The sequence below is a fragment of the Cyanistes caeruleus genome, chromosome 2 (assembly GCF_971803275.1).
Source record: "Cyanistes caeruleus chromosome 2, bCyaCae1.hap1.1, whole genome shotgun sequence".
NCBI lineage: Eukaryota > Metazoa > Chordata > Aves > Passeriformes > Paridae > Cyanistes > Cyanistes caeruleus.
Genome location: NC_141702.1, coordinates 51,887,312 through 51,909,330, shown reverse-complemented (window position 1 = coordinate 51,909,330; position 22,019 = coordinate 51,887,312). Strand labels below are relative to the sequence as shown.

General features: G+C 40.0%; 1 protein-coding gene across 2 annotated transcripts in view; it reads right to left on the bottom strand.

The window, feature by feature from the left end:
- Nucleotides 1-412: 412 nt before the first annotated feature.
- Nucleotides 413-22,019, bottom strand: part of NKAIN2 (sodium/potassium transporting ATPase interacting 2) — a 529,063-nt gene continuing 507,456 nt past the window's right edge. The window contains exons 6-7 of one of the 2 annotated variants that reach the window (XM_086876954.1): nucleotides 8,480-8,561; nucleotides 413-3,520 (exon numbers count right to left, since the gene is read on the bottom strand). In XM_086876954.1, coding sequence (XP_086733080.1) covers nucleotides 3,511-3,520; nucleotides 8,480-8,561 — 92 coding nt within the window. In that variant the 3' untranslated portion in view covers nucleotides 413-3,510. Of the gene's footprint in view, nucleotides 3,521-4,719; nucleotides 4,878-8,479; nucleotides 8,562-22,019 lie in introns of those variants that run through there. The other variant, XM_086876955.1, reaches the window with a different exon arrangement.

The window sequence follows — 22,019 nt, the reverse complement described above, 5'->3', positions numbered from 1 at the left end:
AGCATATAAAAGAATATGAATTCAAATATCCATGTTACATAGCTCCTTCTTAACAGCTATTATTTGTGCAATACTTAACACTGTTGGCAGCTCCGTACCTATCATGGGCTTAAAATTCCTGATGAGTGGGCAAAACCAGCCCTGCTTTCTAAGTAAAGAGTCTGTTGCAGTCAGCCTTGTAAAAGAAACCTTTTAGTGTCAGTGATAATGAAAATACCTGGTACATATGACAGCGTTAAAATGGTGTCATGACCCAGCAATTTCTATTCAGTGCTGTCACATCCATGCACTGCACTGATCGGGATTGTCATCATGTAAATGTAATAGGATTCTTTATCCTGCATTGTTGCTCAGCTGGCAAGAGTAATTCTGAGTTTCCTGTAAGTTCTGAATAGCAGCAGGGGGCCATGAATAGCTTGGAAACCTATATTTTTTTCCATTTATTTTTTTTAAAATGCAAATTACACTAGTAAGTCAAAAAAATCACTTTTGTTAAAAATACATTCAGAATTAACAAATGCCAAAAAGAAAAGAAAAAAAAAAAAAAGGACACATTTGGATTGTATCTCTTGCTTTTTAGTTTATAACAAAAGCCCAGCCTAGAAAAATAACATTCTTTACTGGATTTTGAGGAGGATACAGCTGTACAAATCAAAAATGCCATCCAGATATTCTCACATTACTGTGCTCTAAACTGCTTCCAAAAGAGATCTGTCCACTAATCATTTAGTTGAGTAGTCAACAGTCCTAATTTTTTTAATGGTGGTGTTCTAACTGCAACTTAAGCAGGGTTATGAAGACCAACTTCATACAGGTATGTATGTGTGTGTATATATATATATGTGTATATATATATATACATATACTGTGTGTATGTGAGTGTGTGTATCTATTCTATATGTAATATATGAATACACATTTATATTGCAATCCATAGTAGTTAGATGTGCTTCCTATTTCCTAAGCATTTTACAAACATTAACAATTCAGACCTCACAAAAAGCCTGTGAGGCACGTATTATTCCCGTATTATAGATGGGAAGACTAAGACACAGAGAAATTAAGGCCAAAATTTTCTAAATTAAAATCAGGCCTATAAGCTACGTATAGACACTTCATTAAATTGTCTGACTTCTAAAACTGCTAACTACCAGTAGCTGCTGTTCCACGGGAAATCACTGAAAGGTATGAAAAATTATCTCCTGAAAATTGGATTGCTGCTTAGGTGCCTAAACTGGTTTCCTCTCATGTTAAAAAATGATTTTTATAGAAATATCATTTTGATTAACTCGTATACAGGGAAAGATAAAATAACTTGTTATGACATTTTCATCCCATTTAAACCTCTTCATTGTGTTTAATACTATATATCTGCTATATTTAATACTATGTAGAAGTAGAAACTTTTTAAATTTTTCAAGTTATGGGAAATTTCAGTCTGTCACTTGGAAGTTGCATGGCATTTCCAGGGGGTGAAAAGCAGCTCTATCCAGCAGGAACTCAGATTTTCAGGTACCCAAGTATGAAAATTTAAATTTGAGATCCAAATCAGCAATGAATGCTTTACAGGATCAGGCCCTAGGGGACGTTCATGTTTCATACATTAAATTCCCAGCAGTATCTGAGACAGGAACCCTTGGTCCACTGCATCAGAATCTTCCTGGGTGATGCAGCCCCCAAAAATAGTTAGTCCTGTGTATTTTATATACATAGACATACACACACATTCACACACTTACATATATATATATATCTATCTATATCTATATAAATCTCACTGAATCAATGTAGGTATAGTTCCTGAACATGTCCTGTATCTTGTTTTCACTGGTGAATACCTGTTCCTCTGTCATTGTCCAGAGTTGCTGCTTGTGACACTGTACATCCATGCAGACACAGCAAAGGGCACTGGCTTGTACAGGGATGGGTGAGTGGTGTGAGCACACAGGCCTTTGGAGCAAGGGTTTGGCCAGCACAGAACAGGGACTTGCTCAGGGGTGCCTTCAGCATTTCCAAGTGCTGACCTTCCCTCTCACCCTCAAAAGCTATGTGGTCACCTCAGGTGTGGCAGGTGCGTGCGTTTGTCTATGCAAGGTCTGAGCAAATAAACAATGACGATCCAAGTTTCTGAAAAACCTGAGCAAAATATTGGGTTTTCCTAGTGAAAGCCATCTACGTTCTTGAAAGTACAGATCAGATGTAGAATAAAACATATGTTCCTAGGAGTTCAGAGTATTTCATATACACATTGACCTACTAGCAAAATTCCCAAAGGCATCTTGTTGCCAACTACGTAACAGCACAGAGTTATTTTTTTCAGCCACAATAATACAGGAAGATAAAATACACGTTCTAACACACAACAGATCCCCCAAATATACCACAGAAAGGTCTTCAGTATTTCTTCAACTCAACTAGTCCCTCCCTGCCCTCCAACCAAAATCAAAAAATTAAATATGTGAATCCCTTATGGCGCAATTAGAAAAAAAAGCTCACTTACAGAGAATTTTTAGTTGAAATAAGTAAGATATAAAAGAGTAAACGTAGCTAGTACATATTCAGTTGGCCTTTGTTCATAGAAATCTGCAGATGTCTCTGTAGTTAGTAAAAGATGTTTAGAGATAGCTATAAAAGCACCTACAGTGCGATAAATAAAACCAGCGGGATTAAGAAGCACTGTTTCTGCTGCTTATTTCCAGTAGGTTCAATTATTAGTTTCTGCTACCCCTTTCCCCACCCTGACCCCCAAAAGGTCTCATTTATTCCTTTATTCATTTTTCTTTTTGAGTGTTATAAACTGTTTCTTGACCACTGTGGAGCCCCAAAAGTAAAGCACTTATCAGACAGCTGGCAGTTTTCTACTTGGTTGCTCTGGAGCCATGGAGCAACAGAGCCTTATTCCCTGACATGAAAACAAAGCAAAACCAAACAGAAGAAAACCACTGACTTAGAAATCGTTCAGAATTAACAGCAGCATGTTAACTTCAGAAAGCTTGCACGTAGTTTCTCTAATGTGCAACGCAGTTGGGTTAAGGCAAGTATGAACTGTACAGCCTTCAGGGCAAACAATGCGCTGTCTATTGACTTCTGCTGCAAGGTCATCCTGGTATTTCAGTGTTGTGAAGACTGAGGAGACTCAACTCGGCCCAGAGTGTGGAGGAGGCTCCCACAGCACTGAGTGGGCTGGGTCCATGTCTTAGTCCAGATGGGCTGTCCTGGCCGTGGCGGGGGAAAGAAAGGGACAAAGGGTGGCACCGATGCCTCTGCTGTGTCCCTCTGGTGCTGGGAGGAGGCAGGAGATCCAAGGAGGGGGTCTGGGGCATCTCCTTTAGTACCTGTTAGAAAGAGAGGCTGAAGGTCTCTGTCGTCTTCTGTCTCACTGTTCAATCAGCTTTTATACATTATTTTTAGCACAAAAATTGGATTTCTTTTCTCTTTGAAGAACCAGGAGGCCATCCTGAAAGAGGTTTTTTGACAGGTCCTCCAGCCCACCTTGAGTAGTCCCCATGTTTACTTTGACCTAGAAGAAAGACAGAGAAAGAACAATACTTATAATCCACCATATACTTATCTGATCCCTGCCCTGCTGCTCTGGTGCCCTTTTGCAAGCAAATGCAATCCACAAACCAGTAACAGTTCAGATACACACTAATGAGGAAGAGGACAGAAAGACAAAGTGTTTACTCAAGTAACTGCTTGGGTCTCTCTGGAACATTGTCAGAGAAGTCAGTACAGGTTTTCTAAACAATCTTAGTCAGGAGCTGTATTTAATTATATAATCTTAACTGTATGTCCATGGGTCAACTGGAATATGACCTGATTTATATAATCCATCAGATATGTAGCTGTCTTTGTAAAACCAAGTAGTGACATGGTGTGAGGACAGAAGGGCTGAATAGCAGGTACAGGGGAAAGCCGCCCACGGCTCACTCACAAAGCAGAGAGCAGAGAGTGATAGTGCCACAGCCTGGCCACCTTAACAGCATTGTCCCAAACCTCTGCTTTGTGACTAAAGCTTTCAGTCTAAAATGGACAAGACGTTGTTTGTTGATAGTGAAAGCTTAGGTGGTGGTTTGTTTATTTAAAGGTGTCTGAATCCCAAAACATGAGTAGGTAATTACACAGAAGATGTGTAGTGCACGACCTTGCTGAATGTCATGGTGGTTATACTCAAGGTGCTAGTTTTAGTGTCTTTTTTTGTGTTTCATTTATACTTTAAGTGAATGGTGAAGTAGGTAGCACCTTCAGTATGTGCAATTATCTAGACAAATACTGATATGTGTGTGTGTTTGCAATGGAGTACAGATACTGCAAATACTCTTAGGCTTCACAATAGGAGGAAAGCATGCTTCACTTCAGGGCTGCACTGCTTTTGAGCAATTTCTCCAGTGCATTAGGCATCAGCATCAGACATGCATGGGTTTTTTTTGCTTCACTTCTTCTTTTCTCGAACAAACAAGTTCAGTGTGAAGAACATAAAGAAAGATCTCTCTCCCCTCCCTCCTTCCTACTGTTTTTAGAACAATGATCATGCAGTGCAGTCTTGTTCCACAACTACAACTGTGTTTTTTCATGTGCAGCAGAATCAGTGTCAGGGAGTGTTCAGTCACCTTCCTCGGTCACCTCCCAAGAGGAGAATTTTGTCTTGACAATTGATTTCCGCCATCTTATTGTGTCCTTCTCCCATGGTCTGGAAATGAGCACTGGCATCTCCGGCACAGAATGCCAGGAAGCTGCTTTTGAGTACATCAGCTGTGGCCACACTGCAAGGAGGTACATGAGCATCGGTTCTGTCCCGTTCTGTTCAAAAAGCGTATTCGTTTTGAAGGGACTGTCTAGGCTTCTTGGCTTGTACAGCATAGAGCACACTGTTGGCACTTAAATAATAAAAAAATCCCATTTATAACAGGTAGAGAAATATCACCATAAGAATTCTTCCCCAAAACACCAGTGTTTTATTTAAAACATAGTTTTAAATGGCATATATTTTTCACTTTAAAAAATAAACTGATTTAAATTAAATACGAAACTGGAAGAGGTGATAAAGAAAACTGTGATTGGAATTCAAAGCCTAAAACATAGAGAAAAAAACTTCTATGTGAGCCTGAATCTAATAATTCTAGACTATTAAAGGTAACAGTAGCCAGAGATAGTCACTTTAATTAACTACCTAAAGATAATATTTCTTTTTCAGAAACTAAGATTTTTCTTTTCCTTAGATATCTAGTTCATTTAGAGTAGTTTTGTATAACTGATGAAACACCACACAAAGCGACTATGTGTGTTTAAACTGAATTAGAATGTTCTTAAAAGTAGAGTTTGGCTGATGAAAATCACAAATAAAAAGTAATAAATCTTTAGATAAAATAGTCCTGACACAATAGAAATGTAAATATGAGAACAAATCAATATACTTTGCACATGTAAGTTGGTGTAGGCTCCATATAACCTTTACATTAACAAAATGAAGCCCTAACTTTAGTATAGAGGACGAAACTGGTTACGAAACAGTATGTCTTAACAGTTAGTAGTTACTAAACCCAGCATTCTTTCAGAATAATAGTTAAATAGTGCATGTATAAAGGAGTTAAAATTGATTTAAATCACATGGATGAAAAAGTGTTTGACTTCCAAAGAAATAAGTTTCTGTTGATGGACTTCTGTCATTGTAATCCACTAAATCAATTCACATCAGTAAGCAATATGTGGATAATGACTGAGACCTAACACAAAATTCTATATCTTTTAAAGATTTTTACTAGTTCTGTATATGAATCAATCTGGAAAATATATAGGGGCTTCTCTCTCCTTTATTACTGAACTACATGTTGAAATTTGTATTTTGAAAGAATCTGAACAACCATTAGAAAGAAGCTGATACTGTTTTGTTGAGCTCTTCAAAGAGGAGACCATATTCTCTCCTTCCACTTTGCAGCATGCCTAGCACACTACACAGAGCAGAGAATGAGCTGCTATTGTGCCTCTGCATATAGTTAGTAATCAAATGATTTGAAGACCCCTGTCTTCTCTTCGATTTCTGTTATAAATCTGGAGCTCCATATAAGATGTGCCCAGTGTGAGTCTGAATAGGAGAGGATGCAGTGGTGGCAAAAAGCGATCTCTGTATTTTCTTGATCTTTTGCAGTAATTTGATGGGATGATGCTTAATATATCTTCAGTTGCCTATAGATTCAAAGGCATTTTGTAGCAACTGATAAAGTTATGGAAATATATGCATACAGATACATGGAAATATATGGATATCTCCTCTCCTCTCCTCTTCTCTCCGAACCTCTCCGAACCTCTCCCTATATTAAACAATTCTTGCCTATTACACATACTCTACAGGTGTTGAGCATTGTAAGCTGGAGGTGATACTGGCCAGAGAATAGCATAAAGCCCTGTTCTTTTTTTTAATTTCTTTCCTTGAATACTATGAAGGCTTACATTGGTGATATTTGGTGAACAAGCTCTGTAGGGAACCAAACCTTTTCTCCCAACAAATAAAGATTTAAAATACCAAGTGTGGCCTGCTGTTATCATATCAGCATGTTTTGATTTCTAATACATAATATTGCTGTAAATAATGCTACAAGGAGATCAAACCTTGCCTTGATTAACTTGACATTCGAATTTGTCACTCCACTACCTAATGGACTGCCTACATTTACAGAGCAACTGCAAGGTGAATACATATGCATGTGTTCCTGGTGTGCCTCTGCTATAAATAAAGAAAGGTATTTCTAAATGCAGTAAAAGCCTCTTAAGGACAGATTGTAGCAATCTTAGAGAGCCCTGTCAAACACTGTACAGTCAGAGGGAAACACGGAGTGTCTTTGACTGCAGCTGGTGCATGGCAATACTTTTGTGGGTTGATTGGACAAAATGTTAACTCACATTCTGATTTCTGTCTCTCAGTTAAGACAGCTAAATCACCTATACTCCAGTGAGCATGCAGCTTTGAAATAAGAGAGAACAGAGTATACATGGATTAATTATCTATCTCTTCATCTTAGTACAAGCTTAAAAATATTGCCTTATTTTTTTTTTTTTTTCCACAGGTGTAGCTTTCTTTCCAGTCAGTGTGAAGATGCACAGTAAACGCAATCTGCTGTTCTGGAAGAAACACCGAGAACATAAAGAGAATGGGATAATAGCTAGAGGGCTCCATATGTTGATGACAAGGTATGTATGGTGTACTGAGAAAGAGATAGGATTAGAATTGTTCTAAGTACCTATGTACCTCATATAATACTTGAAGGAAATAACATTTTCTAAATACGCAGCATTGTGCCAAAAGTGCAGGTGAAAAATATTTACTTGAGCACAGACAGATGGGAAGCTCAAGTTAAGACGACATTGGAGATATGCACTCTTGTAATTTGAGATTATTAAAAAGCTCCTAGCGAAGCTCCTGAAGGGCCCAGTTCCAAACACCACTACAGAACAGATTGTACCACTGATAAAGGAGCAAATGCAAGATTCCATACAAAAATACAGTAATCCATGAGAAGACTTGATTCCACTAATAAGAAGAAATGAAATTGCATTCAGAGGTGAATGGAATTGTGTGTTGGGATGGCTTTTGTTTGTTTGAACTTAGTTTCCTCAAAAGAAATGGTCAGAAGAGAAACAAAGGAAAAAATGTTGCCCCTTTATGAGCTGTTTGGTGCTGTGCTTTTAGTGTGTAGGGCACTGATGGCAAATAAAAAATATTTCAAAAGGTTGCAGCAGTGAGGTAAGATTTATCTGGGCAGTCAGGACTGTTCTGAATTTCAGCTGACATCAGTACAAGAAATATTTGGAGACAATTATTTCTGGGCTGGTCTACGGTTGTGTGTCATTTCTAGTGTGAATATACTCCAGTTGTGTATATGAGCTGAAATTTGATTATCCATTTAATTCCCAAATATATCAGACTGCACTCTTAAGATGGAGTTGTCACTCAATAGTTAGGTAAAATACCGCCTTTTATTCAAACTAATTTTAAAAGCCATATGTTGTTACATTTGTTTCAGCTTTTTTCAAACATGGAAACTGGAAAAGAGGTACAGAGGTGCCTTGGTGAACAGATGCTCTGGTAAGACAAATGATAAATGCATCCACTAAATTAGCAAGTTGCTGAACTTTTGATAAAAACTTAAAAAAAATCCACTTTTTTTCACAACCCAGGTTTGTCATATATTATTAGTGTTTTTCTACACCAAATTGTCACTGTGTTTGAGTGGAACCTGCTTGAATGAAAATAGGGAAAAATCAGGTGAGAGCTGGATGCTGTTTGAACAACTGTGACACGTGATATCCTGCCCTAAGAAATCATTATAATTCAACACAAGAGTAATGTTGGTGCTTAAGTGTAACTTGAATAAAAAAAGGCTCCTGCCTATTCTGAATTTTTAAGTCATGCCATCTTTCAGCTTAATGATCCTTTAATATCAGGCTGCCACTCTGCAGAATACCCTAGAAGTTAAGTACTTACATGTACATGGGCTGTAGCTGTAAATGAGATGTCTTCTGTGGACCTTGATAGCCGTAAGAGTCAAATCCACCTATGAAATCAACTGAAAGGGGAGAAATTGCTTCCATTAGCAACATCTTTTCAGAACTGATAGGCACTATCATTCAAGAACCACCCAGTGCATAGGTTACTTTTGACAGGTCATCTAATAATCTGTTAATATTAGATCAGCTAATTGGGAAGATACAGAAAAACAGTAAAAAAGTAAGGAAAAGCAAAGTTCCCCTTTTTTTCCTTTGCTTTTAAAATCAATTCAATTTTAAAACAACATTAAACAGTAATGGATTTATAACAGCCATCTTTCCACAAGAAATAAGCACACATCCCTCTTTTACAAGTAGACCACCTCACTAATACAAAACAACATGCCATTCAGACATTACAAATGCTGAAAACCATGCCTTTATTGGCATGAATGCATTGCTTCTGACTGCGATTACTGTGTCTGGCTTGCTGTCATACCATGTCTCAGTAGAGGATGTAGAAGAGGGAGTACATTGATCCAACTGTGTCTGAGAGACAGAAGTTGCTCTGATTCCCTGCTTTGACATTTGGGTTGAAATGCATGAACAGAGATTTGGAGCAATTTATCTGAGCTTCAGAGATGAGACTTCACAGATATAAGGAAACCTGCATTTCTCTCAAGATACTAAAGGTCTGCAAGAAGGTTGTAGGGTGGGAGTTATTTATTAATTCACACAATCACCAGTTCCTGATGGCCTTCTTATGTTTGTTTTAAACAATTTCCAGGAAAATTCAATCTCATCTGAGCCCAAGACCCTTATTTCTCTGCCAGAACACTTTCTCTGCACAGGTAAAAGGGTGTCCTTTGCTTCCTTTGTCCCAGGAGACTCAACTATTGGCTTATAGGGGTTATTTGGGGGCAGTTCTTGTCCCTAAAATATTGTCTCTTACATCACAGAACTGAATTGGACTTTAATTTGATAGAAAAGGTCCAAAGAGCTAGGGTATGGAAGTGTATATCTCACATGTCTGGTCACTGCTGCTGACAGATTGGCTCTGTGTACATTAAAAGCAAAACAAAAACAAAACCAAAAAAACCTCAGCAACAACAACAAAAACAAACAAAACCAAAAGAAAAAAAGAAAAGGTTATTTGATAGACAACAAACTCTTGTGGATCTAAAATGCAGTTGCAGTCACAAAAAACAAAGGTAAATTTACATGGTTTTAGAACTTCCACGGTGGTCGGACTGCTTAAAGCATTTATAAAGTTGTTTTAGTACTAAGGTACCCCTCTATATATGCCATGTTTAGTCACAATTATCAATACAGTTTCACCCATTCCAGACATTTTATCAAAAAAATCAAATTCTTGTAGCCTTCTATCCACCCTTCCATCGACTCTGCAAGAAAAAGCTACCAAAACATTGGACTGGTTGGGCACAGAATGTCTCTATTGCAACTGCACACATGTTGAATCTGTCATCAAGTCATTCTTTGTTGGCAAGAATGGCCCCTGCAGAAAAAATGTAGTCAACTCTGTGCTCTGTGGCAGCATTATATGTATTCCTATCCCAGAAAGATATGTTACTAAATTAATCCCTGACATCTCTAATGAATGAGGTTCTATAGCCTCTCTGTGTTGCTTTTCCCTGTGCCTAATTTCCTAATGTCTAATTTAAATGCAATTTCCTGTGATTTAACTACTTATCTACATTTTGGCCTTTTTTCCCTATGGATATGAAGAAAAATGAGCCATATTTATCTCTTATAAATACTTTTAAGCCTTTTTAAAAAGTATTCCATGCTATCCATTATTCTCAGGTTTTACTTAAACCTAGTTATTTAAAATTTTTCCCACATCTCATGTTTTCCAAGCCTCTACATTTTGAACCCTGAGGATCCTTCCTCAGTTTACTTATAGTTTTCCTACAGTGGGATGCCCAAATCGGGACTAACCAGGATAATTGCTATACAGTCTTCTGTGAAATAATTTGGTAGGTTTTTGGGTTTTGTATATTTGGTTGGGTTTTTTTCTCTTGTTTTTGTTGTTCTTGTTTTGTGTCATTTGGGTTTGGTTTCCAATTTCTTTTTTTTCAACAGCATCAGACAAAACCTTTATAAACAGCTCTTTATTTTTTGTTTTGACATTAACTGTAGCCTAGCCAAGTAGTCCATATTTTATTTGAAGATGATTGATTCTTCCCCACAGGAGTACTTTTGCACTTGACTGTACTGAATTTCACCTTGATTTCAAGCCACTGCTCAAGATTATTTTGACTTCTAATCTGTCTTCACAAATGCTTGTACCCTTCCCTTTCTAGTTTAATCTTAAATCTTTACAAACGTCATTTCTTCTTTCCTCATTGTGTTAATAAAAATAATGAAGAGAATTATTTCCCTAGTTGAGGTCCCAGTGGGATCCCATCTGAAATGTCCCATCTGCTTAATAACCACATTTCAAATAGAGTTTGAAACAATTCTGCACTCAACCTATGCTGACTTTATCTGGACACTGCTTCCCTGAACTTCTTACAAACCTTTTATAGTGTCAAAATCCTGCTAAAATCAAGACAAATGCCATTTGTTGCTTTCTACTTAATCAATGTCTGTAACCATCAGAATACCTTTACCAAAATGTGATCATGTCTTTGGGAGCATACTAAGTTTACAAGTAGAAAATGAAGGATATTTTTTAGTGAAGTGCTAGGCTGGGAGGAAACCCGCCCCCGCCTCTGTTCAAATGCAAAGATTGCAGAAAAAAGAATGGACATATGTTTGCTGCAGGTATGGTTTGTTGTTTGCTTTCCCAATTTTCTTTTCTTTTTGTTATTCTTGATCCCTGACAACACAAGTCAAAAAATACAAGTCAAATGTGTTGGATCAAGTGCTTCACTGTTGTTGACCCATGCCACTTTAGGGATATTGCTTATACTCATTTGTCCAGATTTTCATTTCTTCTGTACTTTCCTAGAGCTTTTCTTTTTAAGCCACCTGTAAAACATTATTAGTAGGCTGCAGGCACAGACACTGCTTTGCAGATGTGGGGCAAAAGGCTGTCTTCAGGGTTATTTTCAGAAAGCTAAACCAATATGTTAAGAAAAAGATTTCTTTGAGCAAAATGATTTTTTGTGAGCATGAGGGAAAGATGCACGGTGAATATCATTTCATGCATTTTGGCTTTGCCCTGTTGTACAGAGCAAGCCCAGAGCGTTAATAAGCCAGATTGCCAAGTGACAAACAAAGCAAGGTCACAGAGACGTGTTCAGCTCACTATAGAAGCTCCCATGTGTGTAACCAAATGATGGCAGGGCAGAGAGTACTACCATGACCTCACTGGAGACATACAATGGCTTCTTACAGGCAACAACAAGCTTTGCTAGGTAGGTGAAGGGAGGTAATAGAAAGTGAACTCCAGTACAAAAGGGTTTCATCAATTTGTTTGTAGCAGGCTTTCTTCATGGCAGCTGCTTCTCAGCACTGCAAACCCTGTGGTGTCCAGACTGTGCTAAAAGCTCCCTGTGGACTCTGAGATAGCTTCTTAAAGCATGCAGCAGGCTGCCCTTTCTGCAGGCATTTTATCCTGGCTGTGCCTGAAAGGTCACTAAAGTGTCGTACAGCTGATACATTCCTGGCAGCCATAACATCAGATGAATAAAACAAGGCTCATTAGCTGAATCAGTACAGAGGCTTCCATCCTTAGCCTCATACATCGAACACTTTTTTGCCTATTCTATCTTACATTCATCTTACATGTCACTGTTATCACAAGAAGGTCCTGTCATGTTTCACTTTAGCAAAAAGCACACATGAACATGAAAACACATTCACATTCCTTTTGTGGTGGGTTGACCCTGGATGAACATCAGTTGTCCACCAAAGTCATTCTGTTGCTCCCCTCCTCAGCTGAACAGGAGAGAGAAGACATAACAAAAGGTTCATGGGTCCAGATAGAGACAGGGAGAGATCACTTAGCAATTACCATCACAGGAAAAATAGCCTTGAGTTATTACTGAAGGAGAGTAGTATAATGAGAAATAGACCCAAATATTAAACCTTCTTCCCAGGCTTAACTCCTGATTCTCTGCCTTGTCCACCCCAGTGGCATAAGGGAATGAAGAATAGGGGTTGTGGTCTGTTCATCATACCTCTCTCTTGCTCCTTCCTCCTCAGGGGGAGGACTCCTTACATACTTCCTCTGCTCCAGTGTCCTCCTATAGGAGGCAGTCCTCCACAAACTTTCTCCAATGTGAATTCTTTCCACAGGCTACAATTCTTCATGGACTGCTCCAGTGGGTCCCTTCCTTGGGGTGCAAGGAACCTGCTCCAGCAGGTGCCCCTCAGGGTCACAAGTCCTGCCAGCAAACCTGCTCTGCTGTGGGCTCCTCTCTCCATGGCCCCACAGACCCTGCCAGGAGCCTGTTCCAGCACAGGCTTCCCACGGGGTCACAGCCTCCTTTGGGCACCCACCTGCCCTGCCCTGGGGTCCCCCATGGGCTGTGGGTGGATCTCTGCTGCCCCATGGACCTCCCTGGGCTGCAGGGGCACAGCTGCCCCAGCATGGGCTGCACCAGGGGCTGCAGGGGAATCTCTGCCCCGGTGCCTGGAGCGCCTCCTCTTCCTCCTTCTCTGTTGGCCTTTGAGCCTGCAGGGTTGCTCTCACTCTCATTCCACTCTCCAGCTGAAGTTGTTGTGCAGATTTTTTCCCTTCTTAAATCTGTTATCCCACAGGTGCTACCTCTGCCACTGACAATCCGAGCCTTGGCTAGCACTGAGTCCATCTTGGAGCTGTCTGGAATTGGCTCTGTCAGAAGCCACAGGAGAAGCTTCTAGTAGCTCTTCACAGAACATGTCCCTGTAGCCCCTTCAAAACCTGGCCATGCAAACCCACCTTTGAAATACTGTGTGCTGAAATTTTTATTTTCCTAGTGGGACTTGAATAGGATTGTAGCAGTACTACTTATCTGTAAAATGTAAAAAATTCAGATTATTTTCTTCTTTTGCTTGTGTTAAGGGTCTTGTTAGACATCATAACACAGACAGGACATATGGCTCAAATAGGGATATATTTTCTATCAATAAGCACAAACAGGAATGTGAAGTTTCAGCCTCTGCTCATGGTCAGAGTCCCCACTGTTTCTGCTGTACATCAGGACAGGATGAGATGCATACATTTCTCATTTTTCATTTCTGGAAGTATGTGGTATATAGAAGGACCATTAAAATCCAATGCACAAAAAAGACCCCATTAGCATGGATTTGATATGGAAGAAAGTTCACAGTGAGAAAAATTAAAGCTGTTGAAATCAACAATAGAGGGACAAAGATAAAGGATTGAGTATAGAATAAAAGCAACATCTTCCTGTAGAAACCAAAAAGAAAGATTCTTATGAGAAACCAGAAAACTACTTCTAGAAAGTTTACTCTTTAAGATGTAAATACAGAAACACAAAGATCCAGGTATTTCTATAAATATCTTGATAACTCCAGTGATGCCTATGAAGGAATGGTAATTTACATTAGCTTAGGATACAACCCAAAGAACCACTTAGGGCACATGTTTATAAAAATGTGACTGGCACTATGAATTTCCTTGCATTTTAGTAGGCATGAAAAAGTCGATGCAGAATAGATATGAAAAGATATAGAGTTTAAGAATGAGGATAGGGATGAATGGCATTATCTGCAAACAAAAGAAAAGGAAAAGATTGGAAAATACCCAACTTGGCCAACCTGGGACTTGCAGTACACATGACATCCAGTCATCTTACTGCTTTCAAACTCTGTTCTTTTGCTACCACTGCTTGTTTTGCTGATTATCTCATCCCTAACCTTGGTGCATGACCTCCCTCTCACTTCGGTGAATCTACTGCCAGCACTCAACCCTGTCTTCACCATCATATCCATGTCCTGCCCATGGCTCCTTCTTTAAAAGTGAAAATGCCTTTGGTAATAATGCTGTATAAGATTTAAGTATACTAAGACTTCTCAACCGATTCTTCTCTTTTCCCCCACTTCATCTAGATTCCCTACAAATCTCCTCCAGCTCTATTAGTTCTATCCCAGAGACCCCCACCATCTCCTCATCAGCTTCACTCCTCTCATTTTCAGTCATTTTCCTGCACATCAACTGCCCCATTTTTTGTGCAAACAAACTGATAAAGTAGCACTCCTTTCTTCAGCTTGACAGCCTTTTTTATTCATTTTACTGTTCATTTCCCCTTCTCTCTTACTACGGTAAAAAAAATTTTGTTCCATAAAACTTCTGCTTGTCCCAGTGACAGACTCTTGATCTCCTTTTTTTTGCATTTCCTTCCCAATAAAAATACATGTAAATATTTTTAATTTAAAATACCCCAAAAAACAACAACAAAAAACCTCCATCCTTACCCCTGCTTGTTCCACTCTTCCCCCTCTAACCTCCTCTTGATGATTTCTAGCAGTTTCTGGATCTACTTTTCTCAACTTGTTTGGAACATTTTCTTCCGTCTTGTATTTTTATCTTTGCATGTAGCTGGATCCTCAGTCAGACCACCTCTTCCTATTCAAATTTAGGCCCATAGAGTTCTCTGTGAGGCCATCCAGCCACCTTCCATGCCCTTGCTGCTCTCTTTTTCCTCAAACTTTTGCCTTGCTGGGCTCCTTTGTCTCTTCTGCTCACCTTCCTCCTGTCATCATTCATCTCCTTTCTTGGGGGTTCTCTCTCCATCATGCTCCTGGAGTCCAGTGAGCAGTAACTTCTGCATTTTATTTTCCACCCCCTCCTGGTCTGGGTAACTGCACTCACAAACACAGATTCTGCTGCTGTCGGTGCTCTGAGGTGTCACAGATTACTTGGCTCGTGCTCACTCTGCTTCTCCTATATAAATTTAAATCCCAGCTTCTGTGATATTTACCCATGGATAATTAAACATCACTTCCAGTCCTTCACAGCTAAAACTAGAATTCTTAGCTGCTCCTCCCTAACCTACTCTGCTGCCTCTCATTGTGAACTTGTGTCCTCAAGTCCTTCTATCACTTGAGGATAAAAGTTTGATGTCAACTTGGTATGGGCTGTGTAAGATTTAATTTCTGGAGATTATTTTTGCATAGTGAAGAAGACTCTTCTGACTGTTGACACAGCTGTAACATTTACCCAGGGCTCCCAGTGTCAAATATGACCATTGTTCCTTTTTTTTTTTTTTAATTCACCAAATGTGGACTTAAGCTGCAGGAATTACCTTTTTGTCTAGATTACTTTTCTCTTCATCCTTCTACTGATTTAACCTTCTATATTAAATCAAGTATAAACTATATTTTCTTACATTTTAAGTCTTTTGTAGAGACTCAACATCAATCTCTCCTCCTTTCAGGGCTAAAAGCTAAATTCTGCCCCCATGCCACCAGCTTGACCTCCATACTTTTCAAATTTCCAAACATATGTCTCTCCCTGTGAGAATGTCTTTACAAACAATTATCTCATTCTTTTTCCTAAAACACTTCTCTGCTCTGTTGACAATAATGAGGTTGCCCCTACCCTTACTTTCCTGTTTACTCCAATGAATAATATCTGCTCACAGTTTCTTTGTGCTCACTTTCCGCCTATACCCATCAGTTTCCTGTTGTTTAATATACAGATTGCAAGCTCCAAGAAACAAGGCTGTTGTTCATATTTGTACAGTGCTTGGCATTATGGTAGTCCTTAAATATATTCATGAATCTACTAAAATAATATAAAAAACCTAGAATTTCCCATGAAAAAGATGCCACCTTTTAAAAAAAGAGCTAATGACCATGGAAGTGCATGTGCACATGTATGTTGTGACTGGACATATTTCATGTGTGGTATAGCAGGGAGGCAACACATGGTGTTCATGTCCTACATCTGAACTGTGAGGTCTTAAATTTATATGCACTCTCTCCAGAGGCCAAAGACTTGGCTCTCAGGCTTTTGAAGTGCTGCAATTGAGCTTCACTGCCACAGCAAGGCACTTCACTGCAGGTGTAGCTGGAAGGAAGGAAGGATGGCAAACAAACTACAGCTAATAACATTGCTGAAAGCACTGCTGGTGCAGAAATGAGTACGTGAGGCAAGACAGAGCTGTGCACAAACAGAGGTAGCTAAAAACTGGCCAAATTGAGGGGAAAAAATAAATGGAGGGGAGTAAAATTAAGTTTGGTTTTAAGGACCTTGGAAATTACATATGGGGAAAGAATATAAAAGAACATATGGGGACACCTTTGCTCTTGCAGTTTTGCCAGTATCCTGCTACCCAGCTCTCGTTTGGTGAAGACACTTCCAAACAATTCAGTGCTGCTGCCTTTTTATGCCGTGAGCATGGTCTGGTGGCTGTTCCACAATATAGCACACAGGAGGAGGTTTGCTTGAATGCGATCTCCATAAAGTTTGTTTACAATGATAATCAAACATTATTGGTCTTTGTGCTGAGTACACAGTGATTTAGGCTCTCAAACCACAATAGAGCCAAACACCAGGGAAACGTGGGGAAGGAGACATCTGCCAGCACATGAGGCTGTGCCCTTCCTGCTGTCACAGGAGGATTCAGAAATGGCATAAGGACTTGGACATGAGGTCCAGTTCTTGCGCTGCAATGAGCAGCATTTCTGCCAAGCAGTCAGTAATGAAGGACTTGTGAGTGCTCTCAGCTCAGCCATTTGCAAGGTGAATAGAAAACCTCAGATTTGTAAACTGTAACCTCATGGCATTTCTGGGCTCTACAATGGCCACTGGAGCTACAAAGTGAAGCCCTTAAACAAATTTTGATGGAGTAACGCAGCTTAAATTTTGCTCCACTATCATTATTTTCATGCTGTTTACTTGTATAATAATCATAATTACTCAGTAATTGTTTTCTTCACGGGGCCTTGTCCTCCATTTTCTTCTCCTCTTATCCTGTTTCTTGTTGGTATAAGGAAGCATCTTTTTCTGTCTTTGTTTCTGCTGATCCCCTGGCTACGTCTTTGATCAGCCCTTTTGAGACAAGATGTAAGACTGGGGAGGTACTCAGGATTGTGAGGTTTAATAAACACAATGTGGTGTTTCTGCCCTCACAGAAATACAGGCAGGGATCTCTGTCTGTTGCTCCCTATAATTAGGGAGCTACAGGTAAGCAGATATTGCTTTCCAGGTGAATCCAGCTCATGGTTGTACCCAGTGGAAGATAACCAGATGAATGGTGCTGTGGGTTCAGAAATTAGACAAGTCCCAATTAGTTTCAGATTCCCAGGTGGAGAAGGCATCTGATCACTAGCAGACTCTTGGACCACGACATGAGGAAAACCATGCTCTGGAGGAAAGCCTCTGCAAGGCAAGGCTGGCCAACAGAGGGAAGGAACCATGTTCAGAGGATGGGAACCAAGGTTCCCTTGCTGAGCAGGAAGGAGCCAGGATGAAAGCAGTCAGGAATAACCAAACAAGGGCTGGGAGGCATGAGCAAGTCTTCAGTAGCTGAAGGCCAAAACAGGGACCAGGGCTAAGGCAGGCAGGAACAAGGACCAAAGGGCAGGAGGAAACAACTGGAGCATAGCTGCAGCAATGAGAAATACTGGACTGAAATGGTCAGCACTGCCTTTTATACCTGACAAATACAGCAAGCCACCTGTCAGCCTGTACACCTGGAAATGGGGCTGCTGCCTGACCTCTGCAAGGCTTTGCAAGGGTTGTCTCCAAACTTGTCCCATGCTCAGTAAAGAAAGAATCTGTAAAAGACTTCCACTCAGCTAAGAGAACAAGAAAAATTATAAGCTAAGACAACAATAATATTTTGAACAATATATTATTTTTATAAACTGGACAGACCTGAGCATTGCTGAATAATGGCCATTTGCTTTCAAATTTTCATCTCTAAGTACTGAGCAAAAAAATATAGCCCTGCAATACAGTTTTTGACTGACAAATCATTCTAAGAATTAAATCTGTGGTAGACTGAATTATTGTAGAAGTTATCAAATGAGTAATTAGGAAAAATTGTTCTTAGCCAGATCACTGCTAGGGGCAAGCAATAAAGAGAAGAAAAAGAAAGAAAAGGAGAAAAAAGAAAATGCCTGGGGCAGTGGCCTCCAAGTGTGACTGCCACACTAATAAATTAGAAAAAGAGTCATTAGTAGGTGCAACAAAGTGGAGAATTAAGGCCCAAATCTATGAAAGTTAACAATCCAATGCTAATGAAGACCTATCTAGATATTTGAAAGGAAAAGCAATAAGGAAAACTTTAACAGGAGTCATGCTGATAAAAATAATTTAGTACAAAGCTATGTTCATGGCATGTAGGAAAGTGCAAGGAGTGCACACTGACTATCTTAGCAGGAAGTCACTCTAAGGCTGTGGGCAGGTGTCCTTCTCAGGGCCACTGGAAATAATTATTTGTCTGGCCCACCCACAGCAGCTCATCACCATTCCTCTCGAAGACTCTGCTATCTGTCAGCCTGGAGTGAGCTTGCATGGCCAGGACCTGCCGTGTTCCACCTGCCAATTTTGGCTGAAGCCCTGAGAAGCCAGTCAGCTGCCCTTGAAGGGTGGTACACCGGGGTGGGTAAGGAGGCCAGCAGCCCCACATGGACACCTGCAGGCTCTTCCTCTTGGGGATCCAAGCTGCCTCTCCTCTGCCTCAGGGGATGAAGAAAGAGATGCTCCCCATTGGAGGGCCTCCCTTCAAAGACAGGCCTCCATGTTCAGTACAAAGTAGCAGGAAATGACTGATATTGAAGAGGATTCTTTCACCAGCATAAGAACAAAACATGCCTGAAAATATATTTCACATGCAATTTTCAGCTTGTGGAGAGTTTCAGATTTTGCTGATTTTTTTCCTGATTTTGAATATGAGCTTTGTCTATTTTTCAATGCCAAAACATTTTAATGTCCAGGAAGACCACACCCCAATCAGCTGCATCAGCAACCTGAGCATCATTTCAAATGATCTGTAGCCTCTGTTATCAGAACCACCACTAGTTACTGCCTCATTTCTGCTACTGGATTGACACAACTGCCTGGAATATTGCTTCATGGTCTGAATGCCTTTGTGGTCCTCTCCTGAAACAAATAATTAACGACGAGTAATATTTTCACAATGGTTTGATATGAAATGCATCTTTCTTCAAAAAACCAGATGATAGCAGTTCATTCCCTTTTGACATGTGCAGACCTTTTCCAGCACTTCTGCAATGCCATCCTTGAGTAGATAAAAATTGCATGGACTATAGTTAAAAAAATGTATGCAAGGTAAGTATATTACCCTGGCTGTTACAATGCATTGGTTTTATTAAGCAGTATTGCATTGTGATGTGCTGCTGAAATGGAAATGTTACTTCCTTCAAGCTTTACATTATGTTATTTAGACATTTTTAAACTTGGGGTTGACAATCCCCACAGGAGGTGGTGATGGATGCAAGGGGAATGGCAGGGTAGACAAGCGAGGGGGAAAAGAAATTATCATAGATGAAGGCAGCAATGCCACCATTTTCCCTTGTGTGATTTTATTTATATAGTTGTCTCATACCACAACCCTGTCTCTTAGGGATTCCTTGAACATCAACTTCATTAGTTACGAAGGCAGCAATCCATAACCAATTTTCTTTTCATGTCAAGCTTGTTCATGTATAAACCCAGCCCTTTTGTTGGAAACATTTGCAATTAATCCCACAAACAAAGAAAATGCAAATCATACAGTCTACCCTAAGCAACCCTTCTGACTCAAGGCCCTGACCACCATCTATTATACACTAAAATGAATTGAAATTCCCACTTTGAGTCTAACCTAATTTTCTAGTGATAATAGGCATGGATTCCCAGAAGCATTCTATGCATCTAGATAGTAACATCCTAATTTCCCTTCCTGGTAAATGTTTTAAATAAGATTTTAGCACCAAAGGAAATTAACCTTTAAATTAATTGTAATTATAAAATGCCATCACTGATTTTGTCTTCAGACTAATTACTTGCTATTATTTAAACAAACTGCACCTCCTCAGAGCTTTTAAGTTTGTTTCTCTCCGCAGTGCTGTGCCAAATGATCACAGAGCAGGCTGTGTAATGTCTGCCAAGCCCTGTGACACCTTGGACTGCTCAGGTCCATTTGCATCTCAAATGCAGCCGGTTTAACTTGTCATATCTTCCTGCCATAAACTCGTTCCCCTGTGCTTCAGCCTCGCACTCTGCAGCTCAGACGTTTTCAGCCTGTGCCTTGGAAGCAGCGAGCACACCTTAGGGGACAATGATTGACCGTGCTCTGTGCAGAGGAGAATGAGACACTCAACACCAGCCTTCTGCTCTGTGAGGGGCCCCCTCCAAGACAGGACATGACTGGAAATAATAACACAGGAACCAGCTATTGATATGTGCAAAAGATTGATGTTTTACAGGCATCTCAGGGAATTTCCTAAATGTTCCTGGTTGCACCATCGCTCTCCAAGGCAGCTGTCCTTAGGATGACAAACATGAAGCAGCACCTTGGGACTTCAAAGGCTTCTCTCTCTCCACACTTCTATCAGCATCCTGACAGCTAAAGGCATCCCATTTTCCTCCCTCTGGTTTACTTAGTTTATGTAGCAGTCATCAGAGTAAACGAAACAAGTAAATGGAAAAAGCTTCTAATTGAGCTGCAGGCTGTAAATTGTAGAGTACAGCTGAGCAAAAACAAGCTGAAGCTTCAGATTTGTAGCATATTCCTTGCATCCCCATTCACAATGACCTGTTCAACAGTTTGGAGAAAAACTGTGTTTTAAATATTGGCTTTTATTTGTTCCTATTATTATTTGTTGCTGTAGCACAGCAACTGCTGCCTCTGCAGGCTGTCTAGGCTGTCCCTTGCATCAATCAAATAAGTTGGACCAGTGACTCCCCCCGTAGTGAGAGAGGCGTCAACCACAGAGCAGATTGCTCTTTGGTGTTACATCCCTTCCTCCACTGACTGTGGTGGAAATCTTGATTGTTACTTTAAGCTGCAGGCCTACTTACATGTGGCTGTAGGAGTGTGAGATGGATGTCACCTGTGACATGGAAAAGGTGAAGATGGAATCACTGGTGCTTTCCAGAGAAAGACTCAGGGCACACTACACAAATGGTACGTGCAAAACTAACAAAGTATATAGCTGGGGTATGGGATCTCCTTTTCTCAGGAGGCTGTTTTAAAAAACCTTTCTGGGTTCAAACATAGTTGGACATTTTCAGGAAGACAAGACCACTGTGGGAAACTAAATACAGGTAGAACTCTCATGGCTAAGGAAGTCGATGAACACCAAATTACCGTCAAGAATTTCTGGGAACCACAAACTTGAGATGCGAAAAAAAGAAACAGAATTAATACTCAAATGTTTGCTACCAGTTTCTCTTTCTCTTTGTTTTAGAGAATTTTTTTAAAGCAGGAATGGAAGCTGAGGTATTATTTCTCTGTAATGTCTCACTAAGCAGATTGTGAAAAGCATTTGGCACAGAAATGAAACGATACCTGAGCCTATTCTGCACTTCAATAGTGCCTTTCATCCCAGAAGCTCAAAGTTATGAAGCAACACGCCTGTAAGTTTGTCCCTGTCATTATTTCCCA